The sequence below is a fragment of the Bos indicus genome, chromosome 14 (assembly GCF_029378745.1).
Source record: "Bos indicus isolate NIAB-ARS_2022 breed Sahiwal x Tharparkar chromosome 14, NIAB-ARS_B.indTharparkar_mat_pri_1.0, whole genome shotgun sequence".
Lineage (NCBI taxonomy): Eukaryota > Metazoa > Chordata > Mammalia > Artiodactyla > Bovidae > Bos > Bos indicus.
This window is the reverse complement of record NC_091773.1, coordinates 44,821,165-44,832,676: the sequence shown is the minus strand read 5'-3', so window position 1 is coordinate 44,832,676 and position 11,512 is coordinate 44,821,165. Positions and strand designations below refer to the sequence as shown.

Genomic DNA, 11,512 nt, shown 5'->3' with positions numbered 1-11,512 from the left:
CCAGATAATAGGAAGTGGAACTATATTTGTTCTTGTTCCACCCAGTGGTTCTCAACTAGGTATGGTAGGATACCCTTAGAAGACATCTGAAAATGTATAGGATATTTGGGATAGACTAATGGGTGTCATGGGCATTTTGTGGCAACGATCTTAGGACACTGACTTGTCACAGTCCAGCACAATGAAGACAAGTTCTCTCATTCAAAATGTCAACAGCTTCTCCATGGGAAAAGCGTGAGTCTGCCCTCCCTTTAGCAATACTCCACATTCCATAAAGTGAAGCAATATAGACATTAGAACATGGTGCTGGTCTTAGTCAGATAAACTCGTGTACAATCTGTTCTGACTTCAACTTGCTGTATGGCTTGGGATCATTTCCCAGATCCTGAGACTTCATTTTCTTGTCTAAATAATGCAGAAAACAATTATTAACATACATCATCTAGGGTGGTTCTGAGAATTATGGAACTCTTTATAGTACTTGGCTCAGCGTTTGGCTCAGGAAGTCATATAAATGTACACTATTACTAGAAGTGGAAAAAGGGGATGAAAGAGGAAGTCCAATATAGAGACTTAACTAAGCAAGATGTAAATTCAAATAGAAAAGGAAGTCTAGAGCAGCACTGTTCATCCAAAAATATGGATCAAAAAAAAAAACAAAACTGCAAGTTTTTTTTCAGCACATGCAACGTTTAAATGTTCCCCAGCCACATTAAAAAAAGCAAGAAACAGGTAAAATTAATTTTATTAATATACAATATTTAAGTAACCAACTATATCCAAAAATGTTATTTCCATATATAATCAATATAAAAATCAGAGGCATTTTCATTTTTTTGGTATCAAGTTCTTTAAATTTTATGTGTATTTTACTTACCCGGTGCTCAGCAGCCACGTGGGGCTACAGCACAGGGCTACAGCATCAATGAATCCAACTCTTTCATTGACTACTAACGTTCAGTAATTAAGGTTCTTACAAGTTAACATTTCAATGTATAGAGGGTGGTTTCATAAAAGTCTCAAGTATTACATTTATGAAATTTAACTCAGGATCTTCATATAAGCTGAGACATGCCAGAGTTGTAGAATGATCAGTTGTGAGTGGGCTCAACGAGTTGTAGGTTCCCATTCCATCTCTACAACTTCCTGTGTCCTTGAACAAGTTAGCTAGTCAAAAACCTGTGTTCTTACTTGCGGAAGAAATAATGGTACTAGCTCCCCAAGGATTGCCACGAGGATCACGTACATAGTTTTAGCCCAGTGCCTACAGAAACTTTCCAAATGTGAACTGTTGATATTTGCTATTTGGGTTGAGAAACAGGACAGAAGTCACTAGAATTCTAGTTATTCTTTATATATACACACAAGTATTTCAGAGTTGAATTGCTTTTTTAATTACTTCTGTTAATAAAACAAGAGAAAATTGCATGCTCTCAAAGCTGAGCGTTTGTCACAGTAAGTGCAATGATTTGTCCCTGTGTTCAGATATAACTCAACCTCTGGAAGACAGTCTGGCACCTGGTAGGTCCTCAGAAAGTTTATTAAACTAATTTCTGGCTACAGAATTCCTGAGCAGTAGTTATAAACACACTATTGAAAGTATGATTACTAGCCAATGATGGTGATTTAATCTTTATTCTTATATTTAAATTATAAAGTTTATGTAGCTGTTTTTCAATAAGAACAGTCTCTGCCACAAATTTAAGATTCTTAAGTTGATACAAAGTTCAAAACAAGATTAATGATTGGTAGCTTATTGGCCACAAAAGTAGTTCTATATATAAATTAGTAAATATAATCTCAATATGGTATCTTCAAGGCTATCCCATTTAGTCCATTTGTAAATGTTAAAACTCATCACTAAATTCCTCTAAAGTTTAAAAAAGCATGCAACACTGGTGTAGCACAAACAGATTTATTTACTAACCAAAGAGATGACCCTAATTAAACCAACACTTTGAAATAGTTTGTTTGTGATAAAGATAATTGAACGCAATAATGAAAAAAAAAAACCAGCAGTATGGAGATTTGCTCATTGAACTGAGCTTGTTCATCCTCGCAGCTAATTTCTGTGCAAAATGATGAGGGAATTTTTACTCTACTTTTTCATAGACCCGAGTACAGGTAACATTGTTCATGACGCATACCTAGGAGACAGAATGTCATTAAAAAGAGGCAAGTTAGTCTTACATCACAGAGTAATGGTGGTAGTTGAATGCTAGGATCACAATCCTACAAAACATTGAAATCTGCTTCACAGATGGAGAAAATGCACTTTAGGATTCCTGGGTTTGAAAAGCTAGAGCCTGTTATTTATTTATGAGGTGTATACGCTTTACTGAAAACTACTGATTGGCAATATCTATTCATTTAGTTTTAGCAAATACTATTCCTCATTTTAAAGAAACAGAAAAATGTATGCTCAAGATTATATAGTCATTTTTCACAAACTGAAGGTTTGTGGCAACCCTGCACTGAGTAAGTCTATGGAGCCATTTTTTCCAACAGCATTTGCTCACTTCCTGTCTCTGTGTGACTCCCTTTACCGCAATGTTCCACTTCTTGTAGTGGTCTGGAATCGAACCTACAGTATCTCTGAGGTGTGCCTGCACTGTAAACGGAGCAGCAGAACACGGACTAGACCCAGCTCCTGCTATATCATCTTCTCTAGCTCCACAAAGGGCTTTCTTTAGTTATTAAGTATTCTTGTATTTATCTTGTTATCTGGCACTTTTTTTTCCTCCAACCTAGTTCTCCTGTTCATGATCAGTGATCTAGAACACTTATGTGAACTATGAATTCATATAAGATATATGATGTCACTTACCACCACTAATTTCCCATCTTCCAGTTTTCTTGTTATTGTGCTTTCCTTTCCATCCCATTCCTGATGTTGAACCAATGCGCCATCTGTAAAGTTGCAGACAGTCTGCCAAAATAAAGTATCCTTTTTAATCTTCCAGGGCACAATGAAAAAGAGTTTCTGTGACTTATAACCTCCTTAATCAACATTTTTTTACCTTTTCCTTTCTGAGTCTACTTCACCTCATTAACCCATACTAATTTCATTCATAATGTAGTTTGTGCTTTTTAATCTAGATGTCCCTTAAAACTATTTTTACAAAACAGATTAAGTTGTTAAATCGGTGTTTTCATTAATTTGTCAAAACTCAATTCATAAAACAACTTGAGACTTTTTCATTAAGTTGCGGCCTGGAAGCAGTAAGAATGTTATTAATAGAGTTAATCATTCTGCAAGCTTCTGTGATATTATAAATTATAATTAACCTGAGTCTTTCTGCCATCAGCTGTGGTCTCTTCAAACTTCTCTCCCAGTTTACAGGAAAACTGTGTTGTTTTCAAAGTGCTCTCAGTCTTTATGCTGAGGTTTTTGCCATCAGAAGTGATGATACAGTCTGGTTTGGCCATCGCACCCACTTTTCGCAGAGCCATCCCCACTCCTGTAGAAAGTTATACCATGTTAGATACCCGGAAGACCAAATTTCCTGTTTACATAATAAAAGGAGTAATTCAATTGCAATCACCATGCTGTGCATATTTTCAACTATTCAGTCATCAATGGGGAAGGGAAGGCAATGGCAACCCACTCCAGTACTCTTGCCTGGAGAATCTCAGGGACGGGGGAGCCTGGTGGGCTCCTGTCTATGGGGTCGCACAGAGTCGGACAGGACTGAAGCGACTTAACAGCAGCAGTCATCAATAACAACTGTGAACATACACATATCCAGCACTTACGAAGTTTGCTAGTACTTGACAGTATACTATACTATTCATGGAAGCCTGGCAAGGACCTTGTGAGAGGTAGATAGTCTCCATCTGACAGATGAGTAAGTGAGGCTTTGATGTAACTTACTCAAGCTCATCCAGCTAAGCAGGGAGGTGCTGAGAACCAACAACGCAGGCAGCCTGGCTCTAAATCTCAGCTTTAAGACACCGTGCCATGTTGGCCCTCAGAAACTTAAGGAAGATACCCTGACTTCTATAATTTCCTCAGTTATGCCAACCACTGTATTATATGACACAGCAGTCGAGCACACAGTCTAGCACACAGGTCCCTGATAAATATTTGATTAGTAGACTACACAAAATCAGTATCAATCCTGAGATATTCAAATTGCAGTTTAAGAGTTAACCGCACAAACATGATGCTAACAAACAGGAAAAATCTTACCCTCAGAAAGAGTATTTCAGAACTCTGTAACTCAGATTACTCTATTAATACATTTATTTTATAATCTATGTATTTCCCCCTAATATTAACATTTAGTAGGAAACTTGGTTCTAGGCCAAATCTCAGTTTCATGGATATGGCGACTACAGCCTAAGCAGAGTAACCGACTTGATGATGTCAGCCCAGCTTGACATGTCCCCACGGAGCCTTCTCTTTCACCAGCTAGGCACTGGTGCTTTGTTTCATTAGTTGAGTCATTATTTTCTCACTTTGGACAAATAAAGAAAGGGCTCTGCTCTTTCCACACCTTGACTGCTCTCTAATGAACTGTACCTTGACAACCTTCCTGACTCCAGAACTCTGGAAACAAGCCATCTGATAAACATGTTTGGTTTCAATGGGCAGAGAGACCGCCTACTGTGGTTCTCACTCAGGTGAACACACACATATGTATTTCTCCTTTGTGAGTGCAGTTAGTTGCTTTTTGTCCAGAGTCACTTTGATCAAGGTATAGAGGGGAGGGGAAAAAAAAAATATTGCCTTGTTTTATTCACAGGATCATAAACACACTTAAGATTCACCAGAGCCAGACTTAACCAGCCATCGGCTAGAAGGTGTGTTTTTAAAGTACTTCAGGGTACTTCGGGGTCTAGGTCTTTGTAATGACTTCTTCACTCACTTAACATTTGGTAACAGAAAGTTACTATCTGCGGGAGGCTAGCTTCTAAAACAGCAATTGTGTCAGACAGGATTTTTGCTATGCTTCACTTCCTAGGGGCCTGTGACAAAGGTTCATCTTTGCCAATCTACCCAATGTCACAATCAGCACTCTTTATCATTATCACTGGCTTACGAAAAAGACAACAGAAAATCCAACACCATTTTGAGCAAGAGAACTTGAATTTCCCTACAGAGACAAATCCTCCCTTGGAAGGCTTTTAAGAAGTGCTTCACTCTGTAGAACAGGCTCTAGGTTCATCTAGGTCATCTAGGTCACTAGAACTATCCTCAAGAGTGATGGTATGAACATTGGGGTACATGCATCTTTTACAATTTTGGTTTTCTCAGGGCATATACCCAGTAGTGGAGTTGCTAGGTATTAAGGCATATATATGGAATCTAGAAAAATGATACTGATGAACCTATCTGCAGGGAAGAAATAGAACTGCAGATATAGAGAATGGACTTATTGACACAGTGAGGGAGGACAGAGAGGGAGGAATGCAGAAGGTAGCATCAACACACACACACTATCAGCTGTAAGACGGATAACTGGCGAGAAGTTGTTGTGTAGAACTGGGAGCCCAGTCAGGTGCTCTGCGATGACCTGGAGGAATGGGGTGGGGGGAAGGGAGGGAGGCTTGGAAGGGAGCGGATACATGCATAATCATGGCTGGTTCCCCTTGCTGTGTGGCAGAAATCAACACAACGCTGCAAAAATTTAAAAAAAAAAAAAAAAATCAAGTGTCTTGGGCAAGGCCACGCCCATCTTGGATGCAGTTGGAAAGCAGCTGAAAGACCGGTAGTTTCTGACTGCGGTTTCCCGGCTAAGCCTCTCTGCCCTCCACCCTCTAGATGCAGAAGGTTGCAGGGCACTGCCACCCCGGGTACAGTCGACCTCACCGCGCTCCTCCCACACGCCACCTGGCCACCGCAACGCCGAGTCAAGCAGTGCCAACAGGTCACTGTCGCCAGCGCCACGCCTCTGAGCCCCGCTCCGGGGCGTGGAGAGGAAGATGCCCTGATGCTCCACCGGGGGAGCCCGGCCAACCCAAAATGGCCCGACGCACACGGCGAAGGCGGGCGGGGGCTCTAGGGGTGGGGGAGATGCAACCGAGAGCGGAATGGAAGCTGAAGCGGTAGCCCGGATTTCGGCTGGAAACCGAGTCCGGGTGTAGAAGAGGGAGGGGACCCTGCGCGCCACCTGGGAACAAAAGATGTGGCAAGGTGGGTCGGGGCAAGTAGGTGCGGCCACGACCGGGCGAATGCGAGGGAGGGCAATGGCAGAAAAGCGGACGAGTGGTGAGGCAAGAAAATTCGGGAAAGTTAAGAGGGCTGCCTGGAGGGGGCGAAAGAAAAGAAGCTTGGGGTGGGAGAGGGGTGAGCGCGCTAAAGGGCAGGAAAGCAGGGGTCGCGTGGGCCCGGGGAAAGCAGCAGAGAGAGGGACTGATCGAGGCCGACGGTCCGGGGAATCCGGGGCTGGCGCGAGGCGCTCTCCGATGCTCGCCTGCGATGAGGGTCGGAGGTGGAGGATAACAGGCTCGGGGGTGGGCGGCCACGCACGCCCAGCCTTTCAGCCTAGCATGCCGAAGTGGGCCTACGGACAGACAGCCCCACACACGTGCCACGTTGCAGTGCCGCATGGCGGGGAACCTTACCTACTTCCTTCATGTATTCGTCAAAGCCTTTGCTCTCCACTAAGCGCCATCTTCCTACCAGCTGCTGAACGGTGGCCATGGTGGGTCCGAGCGGACAGGCGTGACAGGTGAGCTGCGGAGGGTAGGGCGCCGGGAATCAGGCGTGCGGTTGGCTAGCCACGCGCGCGGCTTTATAAAGACGGAGCGCTTGCGCGGGCGGTGCCCGGCGGCCAATGAGAAGCGCGCCTCGCCTGCCCGCCCCGCCCCCGGCGCCCCTGGGCCTGGCTCCTGGGGTCCAAAAGAGCTAAACTGCTCCACCTGCCGCGGCCGCTGGGGCTCCGCGGGCTGTTCCTGCGAGCTGGGACTAGTCCTAGTTCGACGCGCCCCATGCCACCACGGACGCCAGCCCCTGCCCTTCCCGCGCCTCCGCACGCCCAGGAAGCCAGAGGGGCTACGGGCGGACCCGCCCCGGCTCTCTCGGGCCCGTTGATCCCATGCCAAGCCGCAGCCCCTCTTCCCATTCGTGACACCCTCAAAGTATCGATTAGCCTTCGTTCGGTTCCCATGAATTGATGATCCCAGGAATTGATCAGTAGTTTAATTGACTGATCGATAAACTTCTTCCCCTCTTTAATCACTGCTGGGGCGAGGGTGGGGGGGAAACACCCTCCTGCAATAACCTGTCCCCACCCTCAGGCCACTCCCGGCCCAGCTAGGGCCTCGGAGGGCATCTAACCTGAGTTGAGTTAGGCTATCTTATCAGAAGGTCCTGGGTGCAGGGAGATGTCCCAGGCAGTTCGGTTTCCAAACTTAGACTCTGTAGAAGGTTATCAGTTTAAGTGACTGCCATTGCTATTAAATGTTCTCATTCAAGTATGTTTTATTATTTATATTTTCAGCTGAGCGGAGCCCTGAACAATTTCTCCTCAGGCTCCCAAGTCTTTAGACTCCAGTGGTTCTCCTCTTCTCCTTTAATCTTAATACTACCCTGTATTTACTTGTAAGTAGAACGTTCTACTTTTCAAAGTGTGCCTGTCACAGGCTCTTTGTGCTCCTGGGTTGCTGTGGGAGTGAGTTGGAGTGAGATGTGGAAATTGCCACACAGAGAGGGTAGCCACCTTGGTGGCGATAAGCTCCATTTATTGAATGCCTTCTTGCTACGTGCTGTACTTCCTGGCCCCTTTATATCTGTTAATGCTGATGCCCACTGCATTTTTACTCAAGGATATTATCGCAATTTTCTGAAAGAGAAATGAGGCAGGGAAAGTTTGCAGGGTGGAAGAACCAGAATTCGTGTCCAGGTTCCTCCCATTCTAGACTTTGTGAAATAGAACCACACCTGGCTGCCTCAAGCTCACCCTCCTCTTCATGGGATTAAGAGTAGAGGCTACATACAGTCCCCTGAATTATTCCAAGACACTAGTTCTTCTTGCTCCTTCCCTAACGAACTGAAATCTGAGCTTGTCTTTTCCTGAGGAAATCTCCTCAGGAAATGTCCTGAGGAATGCCTCAGGACCTTCACTCACCTGCAATGTATTCTTATCCTAATCCTAGGGTTACCCCAGTTTCCCCAGTGGCACCATTTTAATACTGAGTGACTCAGGTCACATAGTTGTGCCACTAAGGGCTGGCATGTCCCATACTTGAGGCTCAACTGCTCCCAGAAAATGTTCCAGTTCTGAGGGCAGCTGAGCACATCATTTGCCCAGCAGACCAAGTGCTGGCTTCTGGACACTTGACATGGCCCACTGCCCCTACCTCCCAGAGAAGCAGCCCCTGTGTGCTTGGATTTGCCTTCTTAATGTGCTAGGTCAACATGTTTTTCCATTTTTGTATTGAATATGATAATAACCAGGACTCAGTACTAGAATACTAGTTTTTAGATTATCATAATCAACCACTCGATAGAAATGTCAAAAGGAAAACGACACCTTGATACTAAATACTTAGGTACAAGAAATCATTTTTATACCAGAAGCATTATCCAAAATTTAACTTTTAAACACACTTTTGATGTGATGAGTGTGTGGATGAAAAAATGTGGCCTGCCAAGTCAGTAAGCAAAGGATGTTGCAGGCCTCAGCCGAAGCACTGCCCTAACTCTGCACCCTGAGGGGATTCCGGGTTGGAGAAAAGCAGGATCCTGCCCCTAGATAGGTAAGATGCACATCAAAGGAGTGATCTCAGTGAGCCCAGATTCTTGCAGCTCTCCTGGTGCCTCAGTGCTAAAGAATCCGTGTGCCAATGAAGGAGTTGTGCATGCAGTCCTTAGGGCGGGAAGATCCCCTGGAGGAGGAAATGGCAACCCACTCCAGTATTCTTGCATGGGAAATCCCATGGACATAGGAGCCTGGCAGGGTACAGTGCATGGGGTCACAAAGAGTCAGACGGAGAGACTGCCCAAGTATGAGCAGATTCTTGCCTCTTCCCATACATAAGAAAGCAAAGCACTGAAATCATTAAGTGGAGATACCTGGTTTTCTTTAGCACTAATCTTTTGATGTTCTGACTATCTGGTTTTAGTTGCAAAAGCTCCTATATATCCTGGCTATTCCCTTACCTCTTTGCAACAAATCCTCAGAGCTATCTGAGAGGTCGTCTTCCAGGCTTAAGTCCTCAGGAATTCCACCGAATAAAACATACTTCTCAACTTTGCCTATAGTCTATGGGATCTCAGAGAGTCGGACACGACTGAGCCACTGAGCGCACACATGTTCAGCTTTTAGCTTGTGCATTTTTTTCGGTCAACAAATGGAAATAATCCTTTTGTGGTTAAAACACATCGACAAAACAAAGATACAGATCAAAATACCTGTTAGTGTCTCCCATGGGACAGAGCCAAAGGGCATGGTGATGGCTCTGCTACTCTGAGCAATGCATTTAATCCCTTGTTCTCTGATGCCTCTCAACTGTATTATAGACATGGAGAGAGATTGAAGTCAGGTTATTTCTAAAGTCCCTCAACCCCTAAATTCAGATTCCCTTCCTTTCTTAAGAGTCCTAGTAATGGATTGTGTGCCTTGTGCTCAGATGCTTCAGTCGTGTCTGACTTTGCAACCCCATGGACCATAGCCCTCCAGGCTTCTGTCTATGGGATTTTCCCAGCAAGAATACTGGGGTGGGTTGCCATTTCCTCCTCCAGGGCATCTTCCCAACCCAGGGATCGAACCTGGATCTCCTGCATTGCAGACGAACTCTTTACTGCTGAGTCACCGAGGAAGCCCAGTAAGTAAGTAAGGTCGCTCAGTTGTGCCCAACTCTTTGCTACCCCATGGACTGTAGCCCACCAGGCTCCTCTGTCCATGGGATTCTCCAGGCAAGAATACTGGAGTGTGGGTTGCCATTTCCTTCTCCAGGGGAACTTCCCAACCCATGGATCAAACCCAGGTCTCCCGCATTGCAGGCAGACACTTTAACCTCTGAGCCTTACTGCTGAGTCACCAAGGAAGCCCAGTAATGGATTACAAACTCTGAAAAACATTAAGTATTTCTTTAACCTTCAAACTAAAGTCTTGTTCTAGGCTACTTAGCTTGAACCCAATATAAATGTAAAAACAAAAAAATGCTGTGAAAACAAATCTGAGTAAAGTCTAGTATGACTTTATGGAATTGTGGACAAAGACTATCACCTGTCATTTCAGAAAACAAGGGATGTTGCTGTAGCCAGCAACAGGATACAGCAGTGGTCCTGATGTGCGCCCTGAAGAGATTCTGGATGGAGGAAAAACAGCATCCTGTCCCTAGGTAGTTAAGATGCATATCAAAAAATAATTTCAATGAGCCCAGACTCTTGCATCTTCCCATACAAAGAAAAACACTAAAATCATTATTGTGAGATGTCCATTTTTGTGTGTAGCAGTTATCTTTTGATATTTGACTACATAGGGTTTTTGTTTGTTCTATTGTTGTTTTCAGCAAAAGCTATACATCCTGGCTTCTCCCTTATCTCTTCTGAGCAGTCCCTCAGAGCTGAGAGGCTGTATCCCTGGCTTAAGTTCTTAGAAAGTTCACCAAGTAAAATATAATTCTCAACTTTTAGTTTGTGCATTTTTTTTTTCAGTCTACAGTGGTTGAGTATCTCTTCATTGGACAAAGGGAAGAGAATTATCACTTGGTTGAGATTAATTACATTAGGATACAGGGCTTCCCAGGTGGCGCTAGTGGTAAAGAACCCACCTGCCAATGCAGGAGACATAAGAGACATGGGTTCAATCCCTGGGTCAGGAAGATCTCCTGGAGGAGGGCATGACAACCCTTTCCAGTATTCTTACCTGGAGAATCCCATAAACAGAGTTTCCTGGTGGGCTCCAGTCCATAGTGTCACACAGAGTACAACACGACTGAAACGACTTAGCACACACAGGGAAGAAGTGCCAATAACTTTGTTGCAGCCTATCTTTAAAAGCAGAAGGAGCCATGCTGGTCATTAGTTTTAGTGACAGCACAGAGACAATCAATACAGTGTCACATCATGTGTTCCATCATGCTGCTGCTGCTACTGCTAAGTGGCTTCAGTCGTGTCCGACTCTGTGAGACCCCATAGACGGCAGCCCACCAGGCTCCCCCGTCCCTGGGATTCTTCAGGCAAGAACACTGGAGTGGGTTGCCATTTCCTTCTCCAATGCATCAAAGTGAAAACTGAAAGTGAAGTCGCTCAGTCGTGTCCAACTCTTAGCGACCCCATAGACTGCAGCCCACCAGGCTCCTCCGTCCATGGGATTTTCCAAGAGTACTGGAGTGGGATGCCATTGCCTTCTCCATCCATCATGCTAGAGGATAATAAAATAGTATTTATTCTTGTAGGTGAAAATGGCTGAAGAATCCTGAATTACTCTAGCATTTCTTCACCCAGTGGCTCTACAAGACAACCAATTACAAGACAGATAAAGTTTTCTTTAATATCTTTGAACCTCAGTTCTCTCATCTATGGAATTAAGGAGGTAAGGATTAGACTAATTGATTT

At 44.4% G+C, this 11,512-nt stretch overlaps 1 protein-coding gene across 1 annotated transcript; it reads right to left on the bottom strand.

Moving 5' to 3' along the window:
• Positions 1-727: 727 nt before the first annotated feature.
• FABP5 (fatty acid binding protein 5) lies at positions 728-6,754 on the bottom strand. Its single transcript, XM_019973912.2, has 4 exons — positions 6,571-6,754; positions 3,289-3,461; positions 2,828-2,929; positions 728-2,147 (listed from the first exon to the last, which is right to left on the bottom strand). The coding sequence occupies exons 1-4, from the start codon at positions 6,647-6,649 to the stop codon at positions 2,094-2,096; spliced, it is 408 nt and encodes a 135-aa protein (XP_019829471.1). The 5' UTR covers positions 6,650-6,754; the 3' UTR covers positions 728-2,093.
• Between the last annotated feature and the right edge of the window lie 4,758 nt (positions 6,755-11,512).

Bases quoted from the DNA above. Each gene is read 5' to 3' on its own strand.
- FABP5 (XM_019973912.2), bottom strand. From the start codon at position 6,649: ATGGCCACCGTTCAGCAGCTGGTAGGAAGATGGCGCTTAGTGGAGAGC. The intron at 2,930-3,288 runs GTTAATTATAAT...TTATTTTGGCAG, and splicing joins CTGATGGCAGAAAGACTCAG to ACTGTCTGCAACTTTACAGA. The intron at 2,148-2,827 runs GTAAGTGACATC...TCTGTCTCCTAG, and splicing joins AAGATGGGAAATTAGTGGTG to GTATGCGTCATGAACAATGT.